General features: G+C 38.2%; 2 protein-coding genes and 1 non-coding gene across 7 annotated transcripts; all 3 read left to right on the forward strand.

Moving 5' to 3' along the window:
• Positions 1-473: 473 nt before the first annotated feature.
• Positions 474-5,413, forward strand: LOC145913012 (RNA helicase aquarius-like). Its single transcript, XM_083000518.1, has 3 exons — positions 474-3,938; positions 4,135-4,430; positions 4,647-5,413. The coding sequence occupies exons 1-3, from the start codon at positions 519-521 to the stop codon at positions 5,197-5,199; spliced, it is 4,269 nt and encodes a 1,422-aa protein (XP_082856644.1). The 5' UTR covers positions 474-518; the 3' UTR covers positions 5,200-5,413.
• Positions 5,414-6,362: 949 nt separating this feature from the next.
• On the forward strand, positions 6,363-25,930 carry LOC145914781 (uncharacterized). Of its 5 annotated transcripts, none has more exons than XM_083002625.1 (69): positions 6,363-6,484; positions 7,060-7,222; positions 7,294-7,422; positions 7,489-7,610; positions 7,709-7,838; positions 7,909-7,976; positions 8,036-8,111; positions 8,171-8,310; positions 8,369-8,464; positions 8,525-8,634; positions 8,693-8,774; positions 8,927-9,045; positions 9,216-9,264; positions 9,318-9,439; positions 9,500-9,748; positions 9,817-10,036; positions 10,280-10,384; positions 10,442-10,507; positions 10,570-10,640; positions 10,813-10,878; positions 11,590-11,705; positions 11,776-11,878; positions 11,974-12,099; positions 12,163-12,230; positions 12,299-12,358; positions 12,430-12,619; positions 12,812-13,128; positions 13,182-13,253; positions 13,360-13,481; positions 13,587-13,701; positions 14,239-14,313; positions 14,391-14,532; positions 14,598-14,687; positions 14,748-14,805; positions 14,910-14,960; positions 15,040-15,126; positions 15,208-15,437; positions 15,539-15,646; positions 15,722-15,774; positions 15,851-15,954; positions 16,163-16,253; positions 16,313-16,371; positions 16,487-16,612; positions 16,719-16,798; positions 16,870-17,023; positions 17,099-17,282; positions 17,364-17,566; positions 17,637-17,720; positions 18,293-18,464; positions 18,550-18,657; positions 18,777-18,976; positions 19,167-19,276; positions 19,628-19,968; positions 20,189-20,289; positions 20,353-20,508; positions 20,607-20,682; positions 20,897-21,018; positions 21,493-21,588; positions 21,661-21,778; positions 21,853-21,939; positions 22,161-22,237; positions 22,381-22,493; positions 22,568-22,679; positions 22,746-23,235; positions 23,296-23,582; positions 23,648-23,726; positions 23,839-24,023; positions 24,083-24,235; positions 24,305-25,930. In XM_083002625.1, the coding sequence occupies exons 2-69, from the start codon at positions 7,120-7,122 to the stop codon at positions 24,539-24,541; spliced, it is 8,811 nt and encodes a 2,936-aa protein (XP_082858751.1). In that variant the 5' UTR covers positions 6,363-6,484; positions 7,060-7,119; the 3' UTR covers positions 24,542-25,930. The 5 variants fall into 5 exon arrangements, with proteins under 5 accessions (XP_082858751.1, XP_082858749.1, XP_082858748.1 ...); XM_083002623.1 differs by having other exon boundaries at positions 12,430-12,615; positions 12,814-13,128; positions 14,233-14,313; positions 15,040-15,138; positions 24,305-25,926; XM_083002622.1 differs by having other exon boundaries at positions 7,712-7,838; positions 12,430-12,615; positions 12,814-13,128; ... (1 more) ...; positions 15,040-15,437; positions 24,305-25,929.
• Positions 19,034-19,100, forward strand: LOC145914833 (small nucleolar RNA snoR25). The gene has a single exon (XR_014403402.1). It is a non-coding gene; the product is annotated as a small nucleolar RNA snoR25 (small nucleolar RNA).
• Positions 25,931-26,014: the final 84 nt, after the last annotated feature.

Genomic DNA, 26,014 nt, shown 5'->3' on the forward strand with positions numbered 1-26,014 from the left:
ACAAAAAGTTTCGTTGTTGGGAGTCTTGAGTCTGTCTGATTAAACAAAAAAAAAATAGCCGAAAATGTGAATTAAATCAATATTATTTGATAATCACGACTCATGGATAAAAGTTTACCAGTTTGACATGATATTCCTTAAAAAACATTGTCAAAATAAGTTTGCTTTTTACAAGTGTAGGCCTACATACATATTAAAAACACTCCCAAAAGTCCACTAAAAACCTTGTTAACTTTAATTTCTCATGGTTAATCACCAGTTTGGAAAATAAATATGTAAGCCTACATTTTTATGGTCATTTGATGCAGAAAAATAAATTTATATCTATCAACAATTGAGGATTTTGTTTTGGCGATTGTTAATTGCGCGGACGATCGCAACAAAATCCTCCGCGCAAAAAACAAACTTTCCAATCTGGCCTTGATGTACCACAGGCCCTAAAATTTGGATATTCAATACTAGCTTTAATGATATTTTTTAATTTGTGTGCACAGATTTGGAAAAAAAATACTATAATAATGGCAACGCGAACATCAGCTGCACCGACCACAAATCAAATGCTAACAGATATTTTAAGCAAGTTAGCTGTGGCAAATTGGTCAGCTAATGCTTTAAAAGAGGGCATTGAATTTGATATAAACATTGTCAGAAATATTTTTGACAATGAATTGTCTGCCACTGGTTTCAACACTCGTCGAATTATGATACTTGAATTTAGTCAATATTTGGAAAACTACCTCTGGCCAAACTATACACCTGACCAAAGTTCCCATGCCTATGTAATGTCCATTGCTTGTATGGTCAATGAAAAGTATCGAGAAGCTGTCCCAGCCTGGGGTGTCTTCAAAGACAAGCCATCCCATTTTGACCACCTATTTCATGCAGTTATGAAAGCTGTTTTGGATGATTCAGTTGATATAGATCATCGGACAGTTTTGGTAACATTTCTTGATCATTGCTACAATAGTTTGGAAGTAGATGTTGTCAGACAACAGGTACAGAAAACTGTCAGTCTGGCGATGTGGCAGTGCTTATATCCATCTAGGCTACAGGAAAAACTAAAGACAAGTGCAAAGTTAAGAAAGTTATGGAAATCTATTTTGAAAAAAAATGCAAAAGCTGATGAAGCAACACAGGAGAAAAATACATTTGAAAGAACATTTTTGAATTCGATAATGGACAATTTTTGTGAAATGATTCAAACAGACAACTTTTCAGATAGTCTTATTAAGTATTCTCATCAGTTCCTTGATTTACTTATTGATCTTGACTCTTGTTTGCCCACTCGGAGATGGTTTAACTGTTTATTAATTGATTCTCATTTAGTTGTTCGTTGCTCTCAATCCAGTTTATATCACAATGATGATGTCTTTCACCAGCTTGTTGAAAACCTACGAATGTATTCTTCATTTGAGGTAAATGACCTTACAGGAGAAGCCATGAGTCAACAAGAAATGTTAACTTCACATTATGATAAGATGTGCAAACTCCAGCAAGTAGCTTTTGTCAAGTTTCCTTCTCTGAGAAAGTTTGCACTTGGTACAGTTGCACATGTTGACAAACGGCCTGGATTGTTAAAACATTTTGGTGCTTTGGACGTAGAAGAACTTACAGCACTTGCTGCAGAAGTAAAGGTTCGTGTCAGGCCAACAGACAGCAGGGAGTTAATTCTTGAAATGCTTGTGGCGTATCATGAAAAGCGCCCATCCCAACTTGATGCTATCAATGCTCTTCCATTGTATCCTACTGAAAGCGTTCTGTGGGATGAAAATCTGACAAAGACAGAAAAGTTCAACAATGATCAATGTCTTGCATTGCCCAAACTTAACCTACAGTTTCTAACCCTTCATGACTATTTACTGCGAAACTTCAACTTGTTTAGGCTAGAGTCTGCATATGAAATTCGAAGTGATGTTGAAGATGCTGTTCACAGAATGAAACCTTGGAAATCAGATGATAAAGCTTGCCTTTTTAATGGTTGGTCTAGAATGGCCTTGCCTATTCAATCATTTTCTGTTGTTGAAGTGGCTAAACCCAAAATTGGGGATTCTGCACCATCTCAGGTTCGTGCGGATGTGTCGATCACACTAAATGTAAAACGACAAACCAGAACAGAGTGGGAAAACTTAAGAAAACATGATATTTGCTTTTTGCTTTGTGTCCAGCCATTGCTTAACTCCAAACCAGAGCCTGGGATGAAACGCATTCCATTTGAGGAAAGATTTAATGTTCTAGTTCGTGCTTGTGAAGTGGAAGGTATGCTGGATGCTGAGGGGCATGTCATTGAAGAGGGTCCAGAACCAAAACCTGAATTATCTGGTCATACACGTACATTCCGTGTTTGGCTGGACACAAACCAGTATCAGTCTGACATGCAAGCAGTCTTGAAAGAAAATGTGCCAGACCCATATGAATCTTTTAATTTGATTGTGCGCCGAAAACCTAAAGAAAACAACTTCAAAGCTGTTCTGGCTACTATTCGAGGTTTAATGAACACAAAATGTGTTGTTCCAGAATGGTTGCATGATGTTTTATTGGGATATGGTAATCCAGATGCCGCTCACTACAGCAAACTTGCAAGAACCATCAAGACCTTGGACTGGAATGATACTTTTCTTTCTTATTCACACTTGGTTGCAAGTTTTCCAGAACATAAGGTAACTGCTGCTGACAATAACATACAACCACCCTTTAAAGTAACTTTTGATGCTGAAAAGAAGCAAATATCTGTAATTCCCCATGTTATTCCAAACCGTGGACCATACATTCACAATATGCCGAAAAAAAATTCTGTTCCATTTACACCTACTCAAGTGGAAGCCATTAATTCTGGAATGCAGCCTGGTTTAACCATGGTAGTTGGACCTCCAGGTACAGGAAAAACCGATGTGGCAGTTCAGATTATTTCAAACTTGTACCACAATTTTCCTGAACAGCGTACTTTGATTGTCACCCATTCAAATCAGGCCCTTAATCAGCTTTTTGAAAAAATCATGCAACTTGATATAGATGAGAGACACTTGCTTCGCCTTGGTCATGGTGAGGAGCAGCTTGAAACTGAAAAGGATTTCTCACGTTATGGCCGTGTAAACTTTGTCCTTGCCAAAAGACTGGAACTGTTGGAGGAAGTAGGATCCTTGCAAAGTAGTCTTGGTGTTCCTGGAGATGTTTCTTACACTTGTGAGACAGCTTGTCATTTTTTTCTGTATCAAGTGCTCTCCCGTTGGGAAAAGTATGAAAGGCAGGTGATGGACACCAAATGCTTGGATGAAATTCAATCCCTCTTTCCGTTTACAAAGTTCTTTGCTAGTGTTTCAAACCTGTTCAAGCAAAACAGTTTTGATGAAGACTGGGAAATTGCAGAAGGGTGTTTTAGATACATTCGAAATATCTTTACCCAACTAGAGGAGTTCAGAGCTTTTGAACTTCTCCGATCCGGTCTTGATCGATCCCGGTACTTGCTAGTCAAAAGTGCCAAAATTATTGCTATGACATGTACTCATGCTGCTCTCAAAAGACAGGATCTAACTGAGCTTGGTTTCAAATATGACAACATTCTTATGGAAGAGGCAGCACAAATTCTTGAAATTGAAACTTTCATTCCTTTGCTGTTACAAAACCCATCTGATGGCTACAACCGATTGAAAAGGTGGATCATGATTGGCGATCACCACCAACTGCCCCCAGTAGTAAAGAACCAGGCCTTCCAAAAATTTTCCAACATGGAACAGTCTCTGTTTTCACGTCTGGTACGTCTTGGTGTACCTACAGTTCAGTTGGATGCACAAGGCAGGGCCAGGACAAGCATCTGTGATTTGTACAGGTGGAGGTATACGAAGCTTGGAGATTTACCACATATTGGAAGAAATGAAGAATACAAATGCTATAATCCAGGAATGACTTTTGACTATCAAGTCATAAATGTAGAAGACTACCAGGTAAGATGTTGCACATTTTTGCTTCTTTTACGCACTATTAAGTATTTAGTGATCTGAAAACAAATTCTGCGTATCATTTTAATGTACTCAATTTCATTGTGCCACCGTTTTTTCTTTTGCTTGTCTTAGCATATGTTTTTTTAAGTAAGCATTTGGCAGTATATTGGAAGAATGCTATATTTTATTTATTTTACAGGGAGTTGGGGAGTCTGAGCCAAACCCGTACTTCTACCAAAATTTGGCTGAAGCTGAGTACTGTGTTGGGTTGTATATGTACATGCGACTTCTTGGTTATCCATCAAATGAAATTACTATTTTGACAACCTACAATGGACAGAAGCATTTAATTCGGGATGTGATACGACAAAGATGTGGATCCAACCCAATGATTGGTTGGCCGAGCAAAGTTACCACAGTAGACAGATACCAAGGTCAACAAAACAACTACATAATCCTGTCTCTTGTTAGAACGCGACATGTTGGACACTTGAGGTTAGTTATCCACTTTACCCACTAAAAGCTGGTAAGCAATTATTACCGGTTGAGACTGATTACCTTATGGTCGCTGAAATCTTTGCATGCAAGAATGTGCACTATTTCGGCATCAATTTATTTATTGGTAGTTTAGGAAAATAAATTTCCTGTGTTCAAATTATTCCGGCTTTTGTTGAAAGTTTTAATTGATTAAAGTGTACTATTTTTATGCAGAGACGTCCGTCGTCTTGTGGTCGCCATGTCTCGTGCAAGATTAGGACTCTACGTATTTGCCAGAGTTTCCCTTTTCAGCAACTGTTTCGAGCTTGCTCCAGCCTTTAGGCAACTCACCTCGTGTCCGATGCAACTCACACTTTTCCCTGCGGAAAAATACCCTCCCAAGAGCGAACGGCCGTCTTTGCAACCACAGGTGGTGATTAGAGATATGCCACACATGCACTCATTCGTGTACGATACGTACGTCGAGAACGTGCAGATGATGAACAAGGAAGAAGAGCTAAGATTGCAGAGTCTTCCTAAACCAGTCGAAAAGATTGAGGAAGAGATGGAAGTGGAACAGAAAGAGGTCCCGATTACTTTTGAAATTCCTCCTCCTGAAAACCTTGTCAAAGAAGCAGATCAAGATGAAGACGAAGGAACTGAACCTCTTGCCAAAAAGACAAAAGTTGAAGGAGATTTGGAGGAAGGAGAAATAGAGGATGATCATCAAACGAAAGAAAAATCTAGTCCAAGTGCACAAGAAGATGTCACAACAACCGTCAAATAAAAACTAAACCGCAGAAAAGAGGAAATTGAACGAAACAGAAAGAAATTCGTCTTAGTCACTAACAATAACACGAAGCATGTGGTTGTGTCAGTTATGACGATTTTGTGAACTGCTTGGGCACATTTTGAAATTTGATTACTATCAGTGAGGAAATCGGAGCACGCCAGGCCGTTCGCAGTAGATCGTATGAAATAAAAAAACGATTTCGATTGTACATATGTAGGCATGAGAATGGTGACGTATCATCGGTAGAGAGGCAGTTTTGTCACACTGCATTGGGAAACACTTTATTTCTGCTAGACGTACTAACTTATATACATATAAAAATAGTAGGCTACTCATAAAACCGACATGTAGGTGTTATCAAAGTAGTTTACATAGATAGGCGTAAGACACTGCCAACGTTTAATTGAAGTGTTTATTTGAAATGACACCTAACAAATAAAACTTTATTCATATTTCATAGGTGAAGCATTCGGAATGACACACTCGATGTAGGCTATATTTCCAACAATTATTTTGTGCTAACACTTCGAAACAATTATTGATCCAATTCAATAGAAGGCCCGGCTTTAATGTGTAAACTTTGACAAGAAATTGGCGGACATATACCTAAATATTTGTAATTAGTATGGTGCCTCAAGAAGCTCATCTAGCAAATCAAATCATTTGTTTTTGCGCAAAATACAACTACGATTTTTGGATATCACGTGATATTGTAGGTAAAATCAACCCTTCGTGATTTTTTTGGTTTTGCGGCAAGCAATGGTGTGGGCCCCCCAAGACTAACATCGCGCGCCGCACATGAAATGGGCGTCGATAAAACTTAAAGGTATTTATTTATTTACAGAGATGCTTGACGTGAGTTTGTGAACGTCGCAATTTTTGTTAGTTTTGAATTGTTGTGTGAAAAACCTTCGCGAGTTCTGGGTTTGAAAACCCGGAACTCAGTGACAGAAATGCACACAGTAGATCAAATTGTTTGTTTAAAAGTTGGACTGAACGTTATTGCTGTTCAGAAACATGATATGTGGTGATCAGCTTATTTGATGTTGATTGTACAAACCCGAATGAGATCTTGATTTAAATGTAAAAGGCTGCTCCTAGTCTAGAAAAACCGCTGTATTATGACGTCATATGAATCGCCATCTTTTATCTTGCGGCGAAGACCCTCGCTTTGTTGCAGCTTGAGGAAGAAGTGCTGGTGGTGGTTTGATATCGGAATCAATCCAAAAAAAGCAAGTACAAAATTATACCAGCTTGTCACCCACTTATACATTACGAGGTAAATAATAAATTTGTTGATGCTAAATTGAGAAATTCTGTTGATTGAATAGTTAGTGCATGCTTTTGGGTGCGGAATGTTGCGGCATGTCGGAGAAAAGAGTGACGATATGTTTTTTGTTTCCATGTTTTGATCATTTGCAAAATATCAGTTCGTATCACTGCAACAACACGCTTAATTTGTGTATAATTTTGCAGCATCTGGCCCTAGTTACATATTTTCATGAATATTCACAGGCATTCTCCTTAAAACAGTAGGCTATTTAGCCTACGTGTTTTGCACTTTTTAAAATTATGAATAAAACCTTAGTTACCTCGTTCAATACAATTCGTACATGTTACACTTATATATAGCATTCTTTCATTGAATAAAGTGGAGTTTTAACAAAAAACTTGTTAGATTTGAATTAGATTGAGGCTTTTAAACACTTAAAAGATCAGTTTTGTAATTGTGTTGATGTGTTAATATGCATTAATTAACTTCAGACCAGTCCTTTTTGAAAAAGCAGTGATGGTTTGTAGATAAAATATAGCACTATTAAAAATCTATGCTGTTGCAAAAACTTTTTTTTTTAGTTCCAGGTCTTGATTTGGAGGTCTTCACTGACAGCAAATGTTTAAGGTTTCTGGCAAGCGATGTCCACAGGCTTTGGTGTCAATAAAGGCAAGGATGGCAAGTACAACACTCTCAATTTGACACAATACAAAGGCAGATCTACAGACCCTTCTAAACCTTCTGGTATAGAAATACTCCATTTGTTAAAATTAATATTAAGCACATCATCTCAAGTTTCTATTTTGTTATGTTAGGAGCCTCTGGTGTTCGTCATGGCCTTCAAAGTTTGGGTAAAGTTGCTAGCACTAGAAGAGTCCCGCCTCCTGCAAGTTTACCTAGCCTAAAATCAGAAAATCTTGGCAACGACCCTAATATCAATCTAGGTAATTGTAAGCAGTTTGATCATGTCTAAATTCAATCCCTTTCATAACATACTTCTTCACCAAAAGTACCAAAAGACGGAACAGGATGGGCTTCAAAAAACGAAACTTCAAGCCAGACCCCAACAACACAAAGCCAAGCAACAGAACCTCCACCAAAACCTGCCCCTACCACTTATTCTCAACAAGCGGTACTGTAATTTACTTATTGGGTCACCTTACCTATGAATATAATATGTTTAGTTTTGCTGGTTACACATTTTTGTACAGAGTGTGTTTTGGATTTTAGCAGAGTCAAACAACATCTGCCAGTCGGAACCAAAATTCAACGAATCCACCACAGCCATCCAATGCATCCCAGTCAATGTGGGGTCCATCACGCCACACCCAGCATGGCAACAAAGTGTCTGCAGCTGCAGGTTGTTAAGCAAAATTTATAATGTGTAGTTGTTTGCTTGAAAGCAAAATTTTTAATTTAATTATTATTAGGTGGGGGTCAGGCTCGTGGCACCACCCATTTCTCAGATGATTTTCCCACTCTAGGTGACACGCATAAGGTACACTTTCATGTTGCTGATGTTACTTTTTATCTAATTTGTTTCGTTTTACTGAGCAGGAACAACAAAGTGGCCAAAGTGCTGACCAATCAAGAGAGCCTCAATATGGTCCTGGCCCTAGTTTACGGCCACAAAGTAAGTGGGAGTAAAGGCAAATGTGGTGATACTTGTGATAATTGCTTATAATAAAACAGACGTTGCCTCCTGGCGTGATGGTGGTGGGCGAACTTTACCAGTACCTCAATCAAATGAATCACATGTTGTATCAGAAGATAACAAAAAAATGGAGCAACAACCATTGGTAAAAGCAGTACATCCTCAACATGTATATGAGGTAGCAGTTTGACATATTTTGTGTTCAATATGAAAATCAATATTGGTATTTGTCACAGGGCAGTGATATAAATCAGAATCAACCAATACCACATCCAATGGGACAGCCTCCAAGACAGCCACAGCATTATCCTCCCAATATGATGCCGCCATATGTATGTTATTGATTGTTTTTTTATCCAGATTATTTTTAACATTCTTTTTGTTTTTATCAGATGTATAATCGTTTTGCACATCCTGGTATGGCACCTCCAGGTCCTGGTCCCAGATATCCTGTCGGGATGCAGCAAAGAATGAGATACCCACCTTTTGTAAATGACCCAAGGTGTGTTTTCCCAGGTTTTGTGATTGATCAATATATCATGAATTATTGTCATTGGTAGGTATAGAAATATGATGATGGCTACTCAACAACAACAAGAATCATTAGAGAAGTCTTCGACTATTTCTCAGTCCAATATGAAGGTATATGTTATAATTATTGAAATATAATAAACCACATTTGATGCAAGTTATGTGATATTGCCAAACCTTTACTTGCTTTGGAGATTTTGCTGCATATGCATTTGGTTTGTTTACACTAGGAAGCTCTGTGTTTGACAAAATGTTTAAATTAGGACTTTGATAAGTTTGAAAATGATGATGGTGATGAGGGATGGGCAACCATGCATGGGGAAGTGGATTACGGTGAAAAACTAGTTTTCAGTGATGACGAGGATGGAAATGGCACCAAAAGGTTTGTTATTATGAGTTGTAATTTCTCAAATGCACAACAACATTACTTTGGAACACGACTCACATATTTACTCATAATTCTGAGAATAACTGATGCATAAGTTTTTCAAAGATGACAATGTTAATAACAGTATGTGCCAGTCTTTTTATTCTCAGAATATTACTTTTTAGTCGAAATTCCTCAACACAAGATAACAGAAAAGATCGCCATGAACTAAAGGTCAGTCTCCGCTGTAATATGCTACCACATATGTGATAAAATCTATTTTGTAGAAAACTTCTCCAGTACCCACACAAGCTTGGGGAGCGACATCTGCAAGTTTAATGGAAGGACCGACAGCACCTGCCTGGGCATATAACATGTATCCAACTCCTTCAACTGTGGAGGCAAGAAGGTAAAATATAATTGTTGAGCAATATTCTTTCTGTGCTTTACACTGGGTATAAATATGCAGCACCATGCAACCACCATATGAAAAAAGAATTCCCCCGCAAGGACAAATGTATGGTGGTCCGCCCATGCAGCACTCCCAAATGTATGCTCATCATGCGACACCAATGGGTCAAAGGTTTTCCCAACGGCCAATGCCTGATGTTTCTGCCACCCGGGCCTCACCAAGTGGAGAGGATGAACAATGGAGAAAATCAGAAAAAGAAGAAGCAATGGAAAGGGCTAGGAAACGAAAAGAAGAAGAATCTCGAAGGTAGGGGGGCACTTCACTTTAACTATCTGTTTGTATGTATGCACAATTTACTATGGCATATTTTTAAGAATGGAAATGGAGCGAGCTTCACACACTCCTGATCAGAATGTCAGGCACTATGAAGGAATTCAAGCAGAACATGAACAACAGCGATTTCTACAAAATTCTGAATCATTGGATGAAAAGAAAAAGACATGGGGAAAACAGAGTCAGATGGAAACGCCCATGGGTGCTTACAGAGGAAGAAGAACTGAAAGTGAAAGTAGTGAAGAAAGAAGGATGGCTTGGGTGAGTAGGTTGATGGAGATAAGAAGATGTTTGATGGAGTTAAAGCTTGTGTAGTGTGCTGTGATGATTGAAATATTATGAAAACTTTTTGTGATATTTATTTCGCCCCTATCTGAGCACATATGTAATACTTGGTAAGTGGATTAATGGAGATATTTTTGTCGAAAGATGGTGACATAATTGGTAAAAATAAATCAGTCATGGTCTTGGTGACAAATATTTTATATTGCAATATTTGCTTAGCCGGAAAGGCCTCCAGGAGATGGATTTGGTGGATATCGCTCTGTCCCACACCCATCTACTTCACAAAATCGCAATCTTCCTCCTCGACTGGCTCAGCAGCGACAGGTAAGTGTCTGAATTACAATTATTATTTTTATAAGTTCTTACATGGAAATATTTTAGGAGCGTATGGTTCAAAGATCCGGCCAAGTAAACTATGAACAAGCATGGTCATCTATGCCCCAGCAGGTAGAAGGAATCAACACACATAGACTCAACAATGAGACAAAACGTTGTATTTCTTTTGACAGGGAATAAGACCTTCCAGCATCATGAAACGTGAAAGAAGGGAAAGTGAAGACAGTGAAGATCATCAAAAAGGGTATCAAAAAAAAATCCTTGTTGAACAAAATTTTTTGTCCTGTGATGAAAAAACTATGAATGACTTAATGATTTAACAGTTATTCACTCTAATTTTTTACTGAGGACTGTCAAAAAAACGTAGTTTTTTGTGTAATTACTAAAATATTTTCTAAACTATGTTCACAATTCAGTTACAGGTCAAGACAGCAGTCTGAAAGCTCCCAGTCTTACGGTCGTGCTACCCCAGATGAAGACAGGTAAATCCAGGCACTAATTAGCATTGTAGTAGAGTGAATGTAGCTGGCATTTTGCTGTTGCTAAAAATAATAATGCAGATATGAAGAAGGCATATTGTGAACATAATAAATTTGTATATGTAAACTTGCTGATGATGACTTCGTGCACCACTCAACTGATTAAGTATGGTTGACAACACACGAACCACACCCAATGTCTGAGGCAACTAACCTTTGTTTAAGTCACAATAAAAAGTAGTGATGTCTTGCGCCGGATCCGGGTACCCGGCCCCAGCCGGATATTGAGCAATTTTCCCGGACCCGGCCGGGATACTACACTTAGTTTTACCAGATAGTTGGGAAAGCATTTTTGTCCTAAAAACAGACAAAATTTTGAAATGCCCACGTTTATTTGTTCCACTCATGATAAGCTAATCTTATCATAGCATTCTGTTTGGCAATCAACCATTTTTGCCATACCGATAAAATACACAAATCAGTGTTAACAAACTACCGGATGAAAATTATCCTGACATGTTTGATTGATAACTATCAGGATACGGCTGGGCCGGATAATTTGGAACTGGAAACATCACTAATAAAAAGATTGTTGTTTAAAAAAAAGAAGGTCAATGACTTTAGAAAAACAATCTGTGTTATCAAAATAATAAAAACACTGAAAATGGCTACAAACAAAGACTACAAAGAGTAAATGTAACTTGCATTTTACAGACATGCTTATCAACCACAAGATACAAGCAGAAAAGATGAAAGGAAATTGGGAGAAGGTCAAAGATCATTTGACAATCGCTCACCATCTGTGGCTGATCAAAGACTTTGGGATGCTGGTGCGTTAAGTTGCCCATCTGTTCATGTATGATTGTTGTAAATCATTCTACAGTATTTGTTAATGTGTAGGAACATCAAAGTCATCAAGTAGACAAACCTCGAGGGATGCAAGCACTTCAAATGATTCAAGACGAGGATCTCTGAAAACGCTATTAACACGAAGTGATAGTGGGTAGGAGAAAATTTTTTTTTGTGCTACAAAATCCTGTGTATGTAACGTTGTAAGAGTAAGCAGGCATTATACTCATGATATGATATGTAATTAAGTGGGAGATCCAACGCAAAGAGGGGAAGCAGTCAACTTGAGAAAAGTGAAAATAAAGAAGAATATAAACAACATGAAACTGTAAAACCCAGAAGAATGGACAACAAAGTCAAGCTTAGAGATTTCAGGTACATTTTTGTTAATCTGCAGAGAAACTTTATATATATTGCTGTCATTACATTCTTTTGTAGGGTTGAGAGTGACCAAGAGGATAATAACACACATGGATCAAAAACTGACAGAAAAAGCAGTAAAACCGGTTGGTTTAAGATATACTTAGTGAAATGTGGCAAATGTTGCTTGTTTGCTAAATTTTGTTTCTTGTAGGTTCACAACTTTCCAGTGCTGTATCATTTGGGGAAAATAAAATTTGGAATAATGATAAAGGTATAGTGGGTTGGTGTTTGTTGCCAACTACTATTAATTATCACTAACCTATTTTTCTTGTTCTTTTGTAGTAAACAAGCCAATTGCCACTGTTTCCCCATCAACAACCTCCACCACTGTGACTCGATCAGAGGTAAAACATGACCCATTGACCAAAAGTATCACAAGAGATGTTGGACCAACTGATGGTAGTCAGACTTCTGCTAATGTTGTTGGCTCTGATAGAAACAGGGAAAGGAATCGGTCATATAATACAGGTAAAGAAATATAAATTTTGTGGAATTGATATATATATATATATGTGCTGTGATGATTGAAAAATTATGAAAATATTTTATGTTATGTATTTCGCCCCTATCTGAGCACTTGTATGGTATATTAGATTAAGTAAAGTAACCGGTCAAATTAAAAATATTTTCAAATAATTCCAACCTTAACCATTCCAACTCTTACAGGCTCAGCAAGAAGTAACCGTGATCGAAAGCAAGCTCCACGTGGTGAAAGAAAGTATGATAGCCATAAAGGAGAAGCTGACAGTGACCCAGATTCTGGTGCCTATCCCGCTAAGACTTTCCACAAAACGACACATGTTCATTCGGAAAGATCTCGAGACTCTGCTTACCATGGTGAGCGAGAGCATAAGGAAGGTGGAAGAAACCAGCGTCGTGGAGATAAAACATCTGAAAGCAGATATCATGGTGATTCCAAATACAAAAGGGAATACAAAGACTCTAGACGAGACTCCAAGAGAGATCATACAGAACACAAAGGTAAATTGCAAACAATGAATGGACAGGATAGTCCATTAATAATATGTGTTTAGGTCGAACCAGTGCTCCAGTCAGGAAGCAGGAAATAAACAAAGTTGATGCTGAGAAGCAAGCACATTCTAAAGGTTTGCATTTCATTTCCTGTAGATGTAGCATTTTCAGAAATCTTGAGAATCTCACCTTTTTTGTATTTCATTGGCATTGGCTTAAAGTTTTGGTTTTTTTTTGCAGATAAGAAGACAGCTGAAAATGCTCCAGTAAAACCAGCAAGCATCGAAACCAAGCAAAAATCAACTCCTGCTCCACCAGCCACTAACATCTGGGAAGAAAGAAAGAAACAAATGCAGAAAGATGTGAGTTGTTTTACTTTCGTACTATCATAGCCAGGTTAAAATTTAATGATACTTAAAACAATCTGTTTTTGTTCATATATATTAAGAATTTTTGTGTTTTTCAAGGTGAAGTCTGATAAAAACTTAACATACATTCCCACTGAAGAAGACAAAAAGCGAACTCTTAAAGAAACTGCTCCAGTTATTAATGTTAATGAAGCTGAAAGTAAAACACTATCAGGTATTAGTCATGTGATGGAGTTTTGTCTTTGTTTTAAAGTGCATATGACACGGCCATGGCAACTTTGCGTAAAACTAAAGGTACATCTACAACAAACATATACAAGTTTTTCAGTTCTACGTTAAAAAAAAAAAATGCACAAAAACTGCACGAAAAGTAGCGGAGATAAAAAATCGTAAACCTTTTTTGCTGTAGCGAATTTAACAACAAAATAAGACATAATAGGTCGAAACAGCGCCCTGTCTGCAGCTCAAATTAACATTAAAATTTATTTGTTCACTTGTTTTCCCTTATGTAATGCAAAACTATACTAAACCAGTTTTGCAATGTTTTCCATTCCTGTGCATAAGGCTTGCTGCCAGCACTCGAACGACCATATCAAGCTATAAAAATGCGACTTTGATCAGCTGTATCTCAGAAACCAGTCGCCATATCAAGATACTTTTTTTGCAAAAAATGTTTTGAAGTTATGACCATCTCTTAGTTTAATTACCAACATGTTTTATTTAACTGATTTTTTGTTGTTTATAGTTACAGATCACTCCGGTAAAAACACAAAGTCCTCAAACCGGGACCGCAGTAATTTTTCTGGTGACAAGATTGAAGATACAGGTATAAATTTGTTATATCACTAAAAGAAAAACACATTTGTGATCACTGCATAGCTTTATCATAACTTGTATTTTTAGATCGAAAAGGAGGCAAAAAATATAAAGACAACTCATACCGACGTGGTGGGTCCAATGTTTCCACCGGAGGAGATCGTTGGAGTCAAGACCGATCGTACACAAGTGAGCGCTATGAGAGAAGAGGTTCAAGAGGCAGAGGAAGGTAGGCACAAGGATACCTTGCACACATTTTTGCAGTCGTCCAATGTATTTTTTCTCAAATTTCAGATCACATGGAATCCGAGGTCGTGGAACTGCTCCAGTTCCTGACAAATTTGTCTCTGCACCCAGAGGTAGAGGACAGCGTCGTGGAGGAAGGTAAACATCTGTCAAACATTTCTACTGCTTGTTGTATAAATATTTATTTTTATTGGACAGATCTGTTCCATCTCGTGGATACGACCATTCTTATTCAAGTAGTAGATATGCTAATAAGGTATTGCATCTTATTCTTTAATGTTGGAAAATAACATTTATTTTTAAAAAAAATTTAAAAATGAAAATTAACAAAAAAATGATGTGTACAAAATTTATCTTCAGAATGAAAACACAGATTCATACGAGTACGAGGAATACTCAGAATCCGATAATGTAAGTTTCCTAATAATCATGAAAAAATGTAAAAACAATAAAACATTGACTTTTCTGTAAAAGCAATAAATTTCTGTAGGAAACACCATTTGTCAGCAGAAGAAGAAAAGAAGCTTCAACTGACGACAACTATTCAGATTCTGATAATGACCAAGTCTCTGCTCCAGTAAAGCTAACTGTGAGTAGTTTTTCCAGACCTCACACACCTAAACTGTCAGTGTTAAAAAACAATAAATATATATCACAGGTAACTGGTGCAAAGAACTCCCGTGCAGTGAAGTCATCAGATTCTGCAGAAATCACGTTTACAGCAAGAGGTGAACCTTCACGACGCGGTAGGGGTCGTGGTGCATTGTCCTCCTCACATAGAGGCCGTGGTAGACAACCTGCAAATGGGCTTAAATCAAATTCACCTCCCCGATCAGCAAATGGCAGAGGAAGAAGAATGGACAACAGTCAGCATCAAGAAACTAGCAGGTTTTATATCTGCATAAAACTTAAGGGCGTAACACTTTTATTGGGGAAATTTTCTGTTTAAATTTTAATGTAATTGTTAAACAAAACACATTTATTGTAAGGGTGCCAAAAAACGGAGAGCGAGGCCCTTATGGTCCAGGGGCCGATGACCGAAGAAAACATGGATCAAGAAACAACGATAAGAGGAAGCGGAAAACGAAACCAGATCAGTGAGTTGCTCACGTTAAATAGCGGTCCTTCTTGTTGTGTCTTTGATTAATTTTCTGCAATTTTGCTTTGAACAGACCACCTCGATTTAAAAATTCCTCCACCATCAGAAAGCCCAGCAGTAGTGAAGGTAATTATATTCTTTGAAAAGTGTGATGAAACTTCAATAGGATTCATTTCAAAAAAAATGCTCTAAACTTTCACAGTTACCCAAAGTGGAGGATTCCAAAAATCTGATGGAGGGGTACAACCTTCATCTGATGTTGAATGGGAAACTGCATCTGAAGATAATAATACGGATGTGAAAAAGGTATATTGTCAGTATGATAAATTTATATATACTTGGTAATTTTGCTGATGATGACTTCGTGCACCACTCAACTGATGAAGTATGGTTGACAACACACGAACCACACCCAATGTCTGATGCACCTGACCTTAGTTTAAAGACTCGGAACAATAACACAACTTTCGAATCACATTCACAATTAATATAATTACTGTTTTTTTTAATGAAGGCCACAAGTAAAGATGGCAACCGTTCCAAAACTGACTCCACAAGACACTCGCATCCTCGAACACAAAGTAGAAGAGGAAGGGGTGGAAAAGGTTGCTGCCATTTTGTTTTATGTTATTTGATATAACCATTCGTTTGCGTTTTGTTTTAGGTGGAATGAATGACCGATACAGAGATGTGAAGGAACCAGTGCGGGCCACAGATAGTCAGGTTAGATTAATGTGTTTTTGTTAATAGTGTTGGAATGTCTGTCAAAAATAGTGAAACTTGTTTTGTCTAATTGCACAACTAGCCCCTGTCATTTGCTTTGTGGTTGTATATTTAGGTTTATGTCTTGCACACGGTCGATTACACATACCCTTCTGCGATAGAAGGTGCAATACGTGATGCATCTGCCACTCAGCAGGAAAAGGCAAAAAAGCTGGAAAATGATCAGAAAGCGAAAAACAAAGTAAGATTCTAAGACTTGTGCTTGCTTTGCAACAATTCTGCACTATTTTTAATAAAACAACTTGTGTACCTTTTTAACACAAAACACAATGCACTTGTTATGGCAGGAACTGTTCCGGAGATATGATTTACACAATTATGCAGGGGTTGTTAATGTTGATGATCTTCCTGATGTTTCATCACAAGGGTAGGACATTAGGTTTTTCTTTTGTTAGTGGAAGATGACGGTATATACAAAGTTATTGATTTGTGTTTCAGTGCTGTCCAACCAGAGTTAACTGTATCTGAAGATCTGTTGAGTGCTGTGTTAGATTCGACTCCAGTAGAGGACAAGGATGATGAAGATGGTTTTACTCCAGTCCTCTCAAAGCGATCTCAAAAGAAAAAGCAAGAAAAGATACGCAAAAAAGATGTGAGCATAACCTATTGAATTTTTTTTAGCTTGTCTGTATTGCCTGAAACTTACTCAATATACACAAATTTTCAGAAGGAAAGCCAGGCTGGTGAAAATTATCGCAAATTGCGGTCAGAGCAACAACGTCAAACAAAAAACAAGCTTATTGCCAAATCACTAAATGGTCTCAAAAGTGGAAGCAGTGGTAGTGTAAAGCAGACATTGCCTGCCACTGCTGTCTCCTCAATAACTGCTGATTCATGGCTAAACACAATAGGTAAACATTTTTGCCACACATGTATTAGATCAGAAACTAATAGCATGTGGAAATAATTTCTAACCATATTTTTTGTGGTAGATACGTGGGATCCACTTGATGTGCAAAAGAAGGTTCAGCAGAGTAGTGTGGAACCAGGTATAAGTCAACATGATAGTGGGGTGGAATCATCTGTGCCTTCATCACAGCGTAGTTCACCAGGGACTGAAGCAAAATTGAGTTTCAGCCACTTTGCTACAACAATGACATCCACAAGTGTGATTACATCTATATGCAATCATGAGGTGGGAACTATTTCTGCCCAACAAATGGTTGTAGGGGGTAAGATTGTGATAAAGTGTTATTTTGTTGTAGGTTCCCATGGTCGGACCCCCTATTCAAAGAAATTCTGATATTCTTACCAACCCTTCAAACATTGGCATGTCATCATATGTTGAAGTACGTGATTTCTGTTTTTCTTACAACCTTAATGTTGGCATTTAAAGAAATTAGTAACATACAGAATCGTCTAAATTTAATTTGGACCAAAACTGAATCATCAGCAGTTTTGCTGAATAAATTTGGCGAAATTCACCAAAGTTGTGCTACAACAGGATATTTGTTCAAATATTAGTTCTTTGGGTTTTAAGGTTGTCTTGGGTGTCGTAGTTTTCAAGTGTATCGCCAATGTTGTACTAGACATAGGAAAAAAAATTAACTTTAATGAACACTATTGACTCCTTTTTTTAAAGGATATTTCGGTAGTGACCGTAAATGCTAAGACCTACATCACAATAATAACAACCCGTCACTGAACAAACTCATAAGACGTTGTTGATTCCACATTAGTATTTCTTTATTACAAAAGTTTTTTGGGGGGCAAATTCAAAACAAATTATTCGGCCAAAACTGAATCTTCAAAATCGGCCAAATAAATTCAGCAAACCGAAGATTCGGTACATTACTAATTGAAATTACAAGAATGCTAGAGAATAAGTCTTGAGCTTAGTTTACTATTACATGTATTTCAGGCTGCTGCAGCGCAAAGTCCAAATCGGGTTGTTGTTAATCCAATTGGGCCAATTGGACAGGAACGTTCCAAGTCCGTCAAGCGCTCTGATTCTGTTGAAAACATAACTTCCCTCTACCACCAAGAAAGTAATGCCATCTCATTTATTGCAGATGAACCAGAAGAAAACCAAGGTTAGCATGGATATGGATATATATATATATTAATATTCAGTGCTTTTAATTGTACTGCATTTAACAATTTTTGTTTTTTGACAAGGTAAACCCTCGTCACCTTTTTTTACACCAGAAGATTTAAGAAGCTCCAGTTTCCCTCCATATCCCGAGCCACCCAGTGCACTTAGTGACCATTCACAGCATTTCACAGGTACAGTATGAGTATGTTTATGTAGATAATGTTTAAGGCTGTGCTCAAGTAGTTCCACATTGATTGCTTAGTTCCATTTCGAATTTCCACACAGCAGAACTTACATCAATATTCCCCAGGCTTTCCAGCACCTGATTTTCCTGATGGAAGTGTTACCCCAGACATGGCACTAGATTCCACATCATCAGCTGGCTTTCATCAAATAGCTGATTTCTCCCATGGTGCAGGAGGTGCAAGTGACCTAACCCGCTCCAGAAACAGCACAGCTTCTAATGAGTCATTTTCGTCACACACAGTTAAAAGAAATAACTATGGAAATGTAAGAATGACTCTCTCAACATCTTTTCCAACATGATTTTGTGGTGTTAATAAATTTTGTTAATGATGAAGAACACAGACCTGTACTGAAAAGTACTTGAAGAAACTTAAAACTTCTGAAACAATTACAAGCAGCTTGAAACAAAAACCTGACTAAAAGAATTGCTCAGATTAAACTGATTGTTTTTCAGATTGTTCCCATGCAACAAACAACATCACTTGCAAAGTTTGTTGACGGTCAAAACATGGAGACGTCAATTCCTACCAGTAGTGTTACTGTGTTGGTAGGCAAGAAGGCGGGGTGAGTGATGCTTCTGTAACTATCTTTAATATGAAATATGCTGAATGCTGTTTAAACCTGCTTTTGGGTGATTAAATTTGCACATTTTTTTATTGACGACAGTGGTCAATGTTAGTGCTCTGGTTTATGACAATTGCAGGTTTTAAACATAAAGGCATGTTGTTGGCTTGAAAAGTGTAAGACAGTGCTTATTTGCAAAATGTTTTATAAGTTGTAGGACAGTGCCAACTCACCAAAATGTTTTAAACCAGAAACAAATGCTTTATGCTTTATTATTTATTACGTTTTTATGTTGAAATTAAACTATTGTGAACAGAATGTACAGCTACGTTGTTTTTTGATTTTGTATAGGGCTTATCCCGACTCTGACCCTATTGAAGATATGAGCCTGACCCCCCCAAACACAACAAATCCTAATGTAACCCACAGCAAATCTTTGGAGGGCCCCATCCCTGCCCCCATTCCTATGCCCCCTACCCACCCCCCTACCAGTAAGCAAGGTCATGATGTTGATACCAAAAATGGAATTAGGCAAACACATGATGTTAACCCTGATGTAAGTGTTGCTTCTGAGTTGGGTTTATTAACTCCCACTTCCCCATCTCTCGACTTTAACTTGAAAATGGAATCTGCACGGAAAGCATGGGAAAACATGCCTGAATCTTCAACAGCATCAACTCTGCAACAACAGAGTATGTGATACAATATATATGTGTTAATATCGAGCATATTATTATGATGATTTATTAGTAAATCAAATGAATGTTTGTTTGCTTTTGATGGAACTACAAATTGACTAATTTATCCATTTTTACAAACTTTTTCCCTTTTACTTATATTTCCATAAATGTCCAGTTGCATTGTGGCCCAACCAAGTTACTGAATGTGAACAGTTTTTTTTAAATCATGCAGATATGGATCCAAACCAAGGTCATTCTTTTCACACCTCAACTACTGCTACATCAGCAAGTGAAAGTCCTGTCCCAAATACGGCTGTACAAAGCATGTCGTCGGTAATTATTGATACATACGTGTGCCTTTATAATGTACTTTATCAGTAACTGAATCTGTGTTAGGTGAAACTAAGTGTGACTAAGTCATCAGAATGGAAACCGCGACACCTTGTGGATGCATCTTCAAGTAGCACTACTGATGATCCATCTTGGACCAGTTCTGTACAACAGACTGCTGTGAGCCAAGTTGCCACACAAGAAATGCAAGAAAACATTGCAGTAAGTATCCAGGCTTAATGTAGTTAATACAAGTATTGACATGTTAAATTGTACATCCACAAATTATTCTAACTAACTTTATGCATCTTCTTTATAAGAGCCCAGCTGCAACAACTTCAATTACTGATGCAGCCAAATCAGTGCATATGAGTGTATACGGTGGTGTGGATGCAGGTAGGATACCAAATAATTATGGTTGATATCGTTTGGGCAGAATGATTAGATTATAACTTCACATATGGCAGGCACTAGGTATTGTTTTGATACTGTTTTCTGTCAATGATTGTTTTTGACCACTTGTCATAGTTACTATGACTGCTAAAGGAGTTGCTTATGTTGAAATCATGTTGAAAACAATGGTTTATTTAAGCTTTATATAATGTTTAAGGTTTGGTGACTTCAACACAACCACAGTCTCTTCAAGTAACTTCCCAGTTTGGTAACAACCCGTACATGTATATGGATATTCAGCAATCACAACTTATGCAACATCCTCAGCGATTGGTTCAGGTAATTAAGACTACTTTTTGGCAAGTCCTAAGATGAATTACTAAGATTGTATTTTTCTGAGATTTTGTCTGCACAAGCGACTAGGCTTCTTGTGTTTTATTCTCTGAAGAAGCCTAGTCGTTCGTTCGAAAAATACAATCTCATTGAACAAAAGGTGTATATTTGTTGGTTTTCTCCGGAAGAATGTCAGATTAGTAATTCATCTTGATACCTGGTGGTCGAAACCTATTTTCAGTTTTAAGTCCCGACATGTTACACACACAACAAATCATCTTTATATTCATGATTCACAATTATTTAAAAGTGTAGATTCACATGACACTTGCACCCACATACAATTCAAATAAAATGGTCTTATGTTGCACATCTTTAAAACTCGAATAAGATAAAAATTATAAAATGCTGACAGGATAACATCACTGTGTGCGCCAAGTAAACATTATGATGTTATTTTGTTTAAAACTGCATATTTAGGGTTCACAGTCAGCATTGTATCAACAACCCATTTCAACCACATCCCTCGCAACTAATCTGCAACAAATGCAACAAATCTACAATAATTACCCACCAGTGAGTGTTGTATTGTGTATGATGAATGTTGGTAGTTGTGTTGTAAACAACCAACTGTATTTTCTGTTTCAGGAATATGCGCAAAGCCTCTACTCCGCTCCTGGTTACAACAGTCTATCCCAGCAGCACCAGTCATCAGGATACAACACTCAACCCTACTTAGCATCTACTGCTGTCGGCTCCCCTGCAGGTAAATTTTATTGTAACAAGGTGTAGTTGCAGCTATTTCCTGGTGCGATATTATGATATACTACTTTGTTTAAGCTTCTATGAAGTCAACACAGCAACAACAAGCACCAGCTGTGAGAAGTGGTGGTTTGCCCAACTATGGAACAAGTTCAGCAGTGCCAGGTTAAATTATATTTCACACGCTCAAAAACATCTATATTTACACTTATGTGTGATTCAGTACAGAATGATTATGTGTAAATGCTATGATTTAGCTGGCGTGTTGTTGCACTCTGCCTTATATGAATGTGTAATCTGTCATAGTTACAATGACTGCAAATTATTGTATTTACTGCAATTGTATTCCATTTATATATCAATATTTAACAACAAAACCACTTTAGGTCAACAAGCAAACCTTGGTTCGACACAACTTGCTGTTCCTCGACCCCATAGTGGTGCCCCCTCCCCTGCACAACAGGTAAAAATATCAGCATATTCAGTTTGTACTTTGGGCTGTATGAAGTTGCTTTGTCTTGATCATGGGATTCCTGCAATATGAAATGTTTTCTGCTGATAAAAAATGCAACTAAAGTCTCTAAAACATTGTTTTATTGTTTGCAGATGTATGTTCCCTTAGTTGAACAAAACAGAGTGGCAACACAAGGCAGTTCAGTCACGTTAGTCAACCAACAACTAAGTGTGGCTCCAAGAGCTCAATCGACATCATTTTACAAGTGAGTGATAAATTGCGATTGCAAAAACTGTATCTTTGTACATTGTTTTTATCTTTAACTGTGATTGTTTTCAGTCAACTGAATCAAGGAGGAAGTGCAAATTACTACACACCACAGACACAACTGAGACAGACACCATACCAACCAACTACTATGCAGGTGTCGCAACCATTGTCCTACCAACAGGTAAAAAAATGTTAAATACTGATAATATTTGTTCCTAAATTTAAAAAAATCCATAATTTTTTCCAGTATCCCCAATCAATCAAAGGAATGTCACCAACATCGCCCAATCAACTTGGTCTGGAACACACAGCTTCATTAAATGCGAACATGCCAAGCTCATATGCACCTATTGCACCACCCAGCCAGCGCCTTCGCAGTGATGCAGAATATAATCAGTATTACAGCAACAAAAATCCACAATACTCAACAACAAAGATGCCCCCACCACCTGCCCAGGGTGTATTTGGTGCTATGAAGAGTAGCATGCCTTCAAGTGGTAGCTTTGGTGGTGCAAAGAGTAATTCGATGTATGTACCACCTAATATGAGCGGTACACAGGAACACATTTCATCCACTTCCATGCCAATCCAGAAATATGCGATGTCTAATACCCCTGGCATCCCCTCCACTGTAGGTAAAGCAACAGTTCAGTCGGGTGGAGATTGGAGCAAGACCCAAACCTCTCAACAATTCAGGGGAAATTCAGTGCAAGGAATTCTTTCGCGACCATTTTCTTGTAAGTTATTTACATGTATGTTTTTTTTGCCCATACAAATTTCATCATTGTATGTTTTAGCTTCTGGAGATTCTTTGTACCAGCACAGCCCATCTGTTCAGTCAAACTACGCATCAAAGTCCACTGACATGTCTGGATCAAACATGGGCTTAGCGTTTCCCATGCAAAGTCCACAGCAGATACAATCGTTTAACACAACATCTTCATGGAATTCAAAAATGGTTGGTCCGCATGGCAATTCAATGCCTTCCCCACACTCTGGCGCTGGTATCTTAGGGAAAGCCCCACCGCGGCCTGTGATGCCTGTTATGGCACCACAGAGGTTTACTGTTGCCCAACCATACCAGGTAGTATTTGTGGTTGTTGTAAACATGATTTAACTTGTGGTAACTTAATTTCTTTTTTTTTCAAGTCTAATATGGTCTCCCAACAAGTGCCAAGCTTTAGAGGACAAATGCCATTTCAAGTTGCGGGAGGCATGAAACCACAAAGTAATTATTAAATAATTTAAACCAATTACTTTCAATTTACTGTTGACTGTGTTCACTGTTACTGATTATGTTCTACCGTTACTTTCTTAAAAAGACTGTATTTGGTGTTTAGCTTCACAGCTTGGTTCTGTACATGACATAACCCAAGGCAGTTATCAGCCAATCAACAAGCAAAACAAGCCAATGAGCAGAATGAATACTAATACCAAAGCTCCACCTGTGCCAACTCTGGTCCGGGGTTCTGGAAGTACTTTGATGGGCAAGAAGCCAACGTACATGCCAGAAGAAGTGGTGAAGGTATATTACATTCTATTGGTTGGAGAATTTAGTTTAATTCAAGTTTTGTTGCTGTTCAGTCGAACCAAGCTAATGAAAGAGCGAATCTTCTTCAATCGTTGTCCGCATTTTTTCCGGACAATCAAAAAAAAGCTGACGATCCTTTGGAGGAAAAGCCAACTGATTGGTCAACCCAAGTCGCCAACAGCTCGCCACTTCCAAAACGCAAACCTGTACGTTTATTTTACATCTGCATTATTTTTCAGCCATATCCCAAATTCATGTAATGTTTGACGTTTCAGGGCATGCGTCACCCGGGTGTGGACAGGCGGAAACTGATGAATAAAAATGACCGCGGAGATGACAAATCTAAGCGGAGTGGACCAATCGGAGTAGGAAAGGGTGTGAAGCGGTTGCAAAAAAACGGGAAAAAGGATGATATTGATTCTGAAGCAGTGAATTCTGTCACTGCCACGGCCAAAAAGCTTACCCTTGCCGATACCCAGCCGAAAAAAGGCGAAGTTGCGAAAATTAAGTAACGACGTCTTCAAAAGGCATTTCTTGTTCTTGTACATAGGAGTTCCAGACGGAGTTAAATGCGATGCTTTGGTGTATAGCAATGTTATGTTGGCATCCCTATTTGTGTTTGGACGACGTGACGTAATGGTTGTTCGTGATGACCAATCCCTGCTTATTTCGACAAACTTTACTTGGTGTCGCGTTTCAGAATCTCTATACACATACACCGGGTTGCGATGTGCTGCTGTATTTTGACGCCGGTAACGGGGACCCTTTACTTACGCTTTACGTCTGTAAGATGCCGATTTTGTTGATTGTACAGCAAACCCTCGGCGAGGTCAGCGCACAATTTAACATGTACAAATTTCGCTCACTTCCTTCATATGTATTCCAGTTTGTCTCTTTACTTTCTGTTTAACCAATGTGATCCTTTTTAGTAAAAATATTTGTGTTTTGCGACTCCCTTACCACTGGCATGTCGCCTGAATCCAGTTTTCACTACTTCGTGCGTGCGGCATGTACGATGATGTCTGAAGCGCAACGTTGCTTTGCAAGCACAAGTCGACAGGTACCGCTATTCTGGTATAACGTGGGTCGTTGATTGACTTCAGATTCCTCGAACCCCTAACTCCCATCAATGTGGGATGGTTTTCTTTGTCACAGGCGTTTCGCTAGTGCGCTAAAATGTTTTTCCCAATCACTGTGCTTCACCTTTGTACCGATTAGCGAACGAATGTCCATGTGTTAACGTTTTGTATGCCATTGTACTAACGGTGTACATGATAAACGAAAGTGACGGTCGACGACATTTGTAGCTGAACGCGACCGGGACCAACTTTCTTGACCGGGACATTCAATCTACAGCTTTCTGCCAAAGGAACCAATCTTATCAACAACCACACCACACAAAAACTCGACCATGCGTTTACTCTTTGCCCCGCAACAGTCGAATGGCATCCTGTACACTTGAGCAATCATATTGGTGCAACGCCTCCCACGACATTTCCATCGTATTACCTATTATTGAAAGGTATTTGTCCGTGCATGCTGCCATGCAATGTATGGCCAATCCGATCGCTCGAAGTTGATATGCTGACTGGTTACTTTAAAAACGACACATTCTTGACATGGCAATATTACTGCGATTTGATGTGACGCGTTGTTGAAACCACTAAGTTGTCGTTAATGTACACCAACGTAGCGATGTATGCGCCGTATGTTTAGAAGGTAGTCTGTTTTATTTGCGGCAGTGTGAATTTTTCTGCCTCGAAAATACAACCACAATTTTGTTGGATTGTAAAAACATCTCTGTGTAAGTTGTTATTTGTTTGTTAATAGTAGCAGACATGGACGGCATCCCCGGGGGGGGAGGGGGGATATTTGGTGAGTGAGGACATATGTGAAATGTACCTCCTTATATCCGCAATTTTTAGTGTTTTAAACTCTCACGTATATTAAAGTCAATGAGGCATTTCAAAGAAACGTGCGAATAA

This window comes from Ascidia mentula, chromosome 9 (genome assembly GCF_947561715.1).
Source record: "Ascidia mentula chromosome 9, kaAscMent1.1, whole genome shotgun sequence".
NCBI classification, from domain to species: domain Eukaryota; kingdom Metazoa; phylum Chordata; class Ascidiacea; order Phlebobranchia; family Ascidiidae; genus Ascidia; species Ascidia mentula.

What these genes read in the sequence shown, in the direction of transcription:
- LOC145913012 (XM_083000518.1), top strand. Translation starts at nt 519, where the DNA reads ATGGCAACGCGAACATCAGCTGCACCGACCACAAATCAAATGCTAACA. An exon ending in TAAATGTAGAAGACTACCAG is followed by an intron (nt 3,939 to 4,134) that starts GTAAGATGTTGC and finishes TTTATTTTACAG; the next exon opens with GGAGTTGGGGAGTCTGAGCC. An exon ending in CGACATGTTGGACACTTGAG is followed by an intron (nt 4,431 to 4,646) that starts GTTAGTTATCCA and finishes ATTTTTATGCAG; the next exon opens with AGACGTCCGTCGTCTTGTGG.
- LOC145914781 (XM_083002621.1), top strand. Translation starts at nt 7,120, where the DNA reads ATGTCCACAGGCTTTGGTGTCAATAAAGGCAAGGATGGCAAGTACAAC. An exon ending in AGAAACAAATGCAGAAAGAT is followed by an intron (nt 13,482 to 13,586) that starts GTGAGTTGTTTT and finishes GTGTTTTTCAAG; the next exon opens with GTGAAGTCTGATAAAAACTT. An exon ending in TGAACCAGAAGAAAACCAAG is followed by an intron (nt 18,465 to 18,549) that starts GTTAGCATGGAT and finishes TTTTTTGACAAG; the next exon opens with GTAAACCCTCGTCACCTTTT.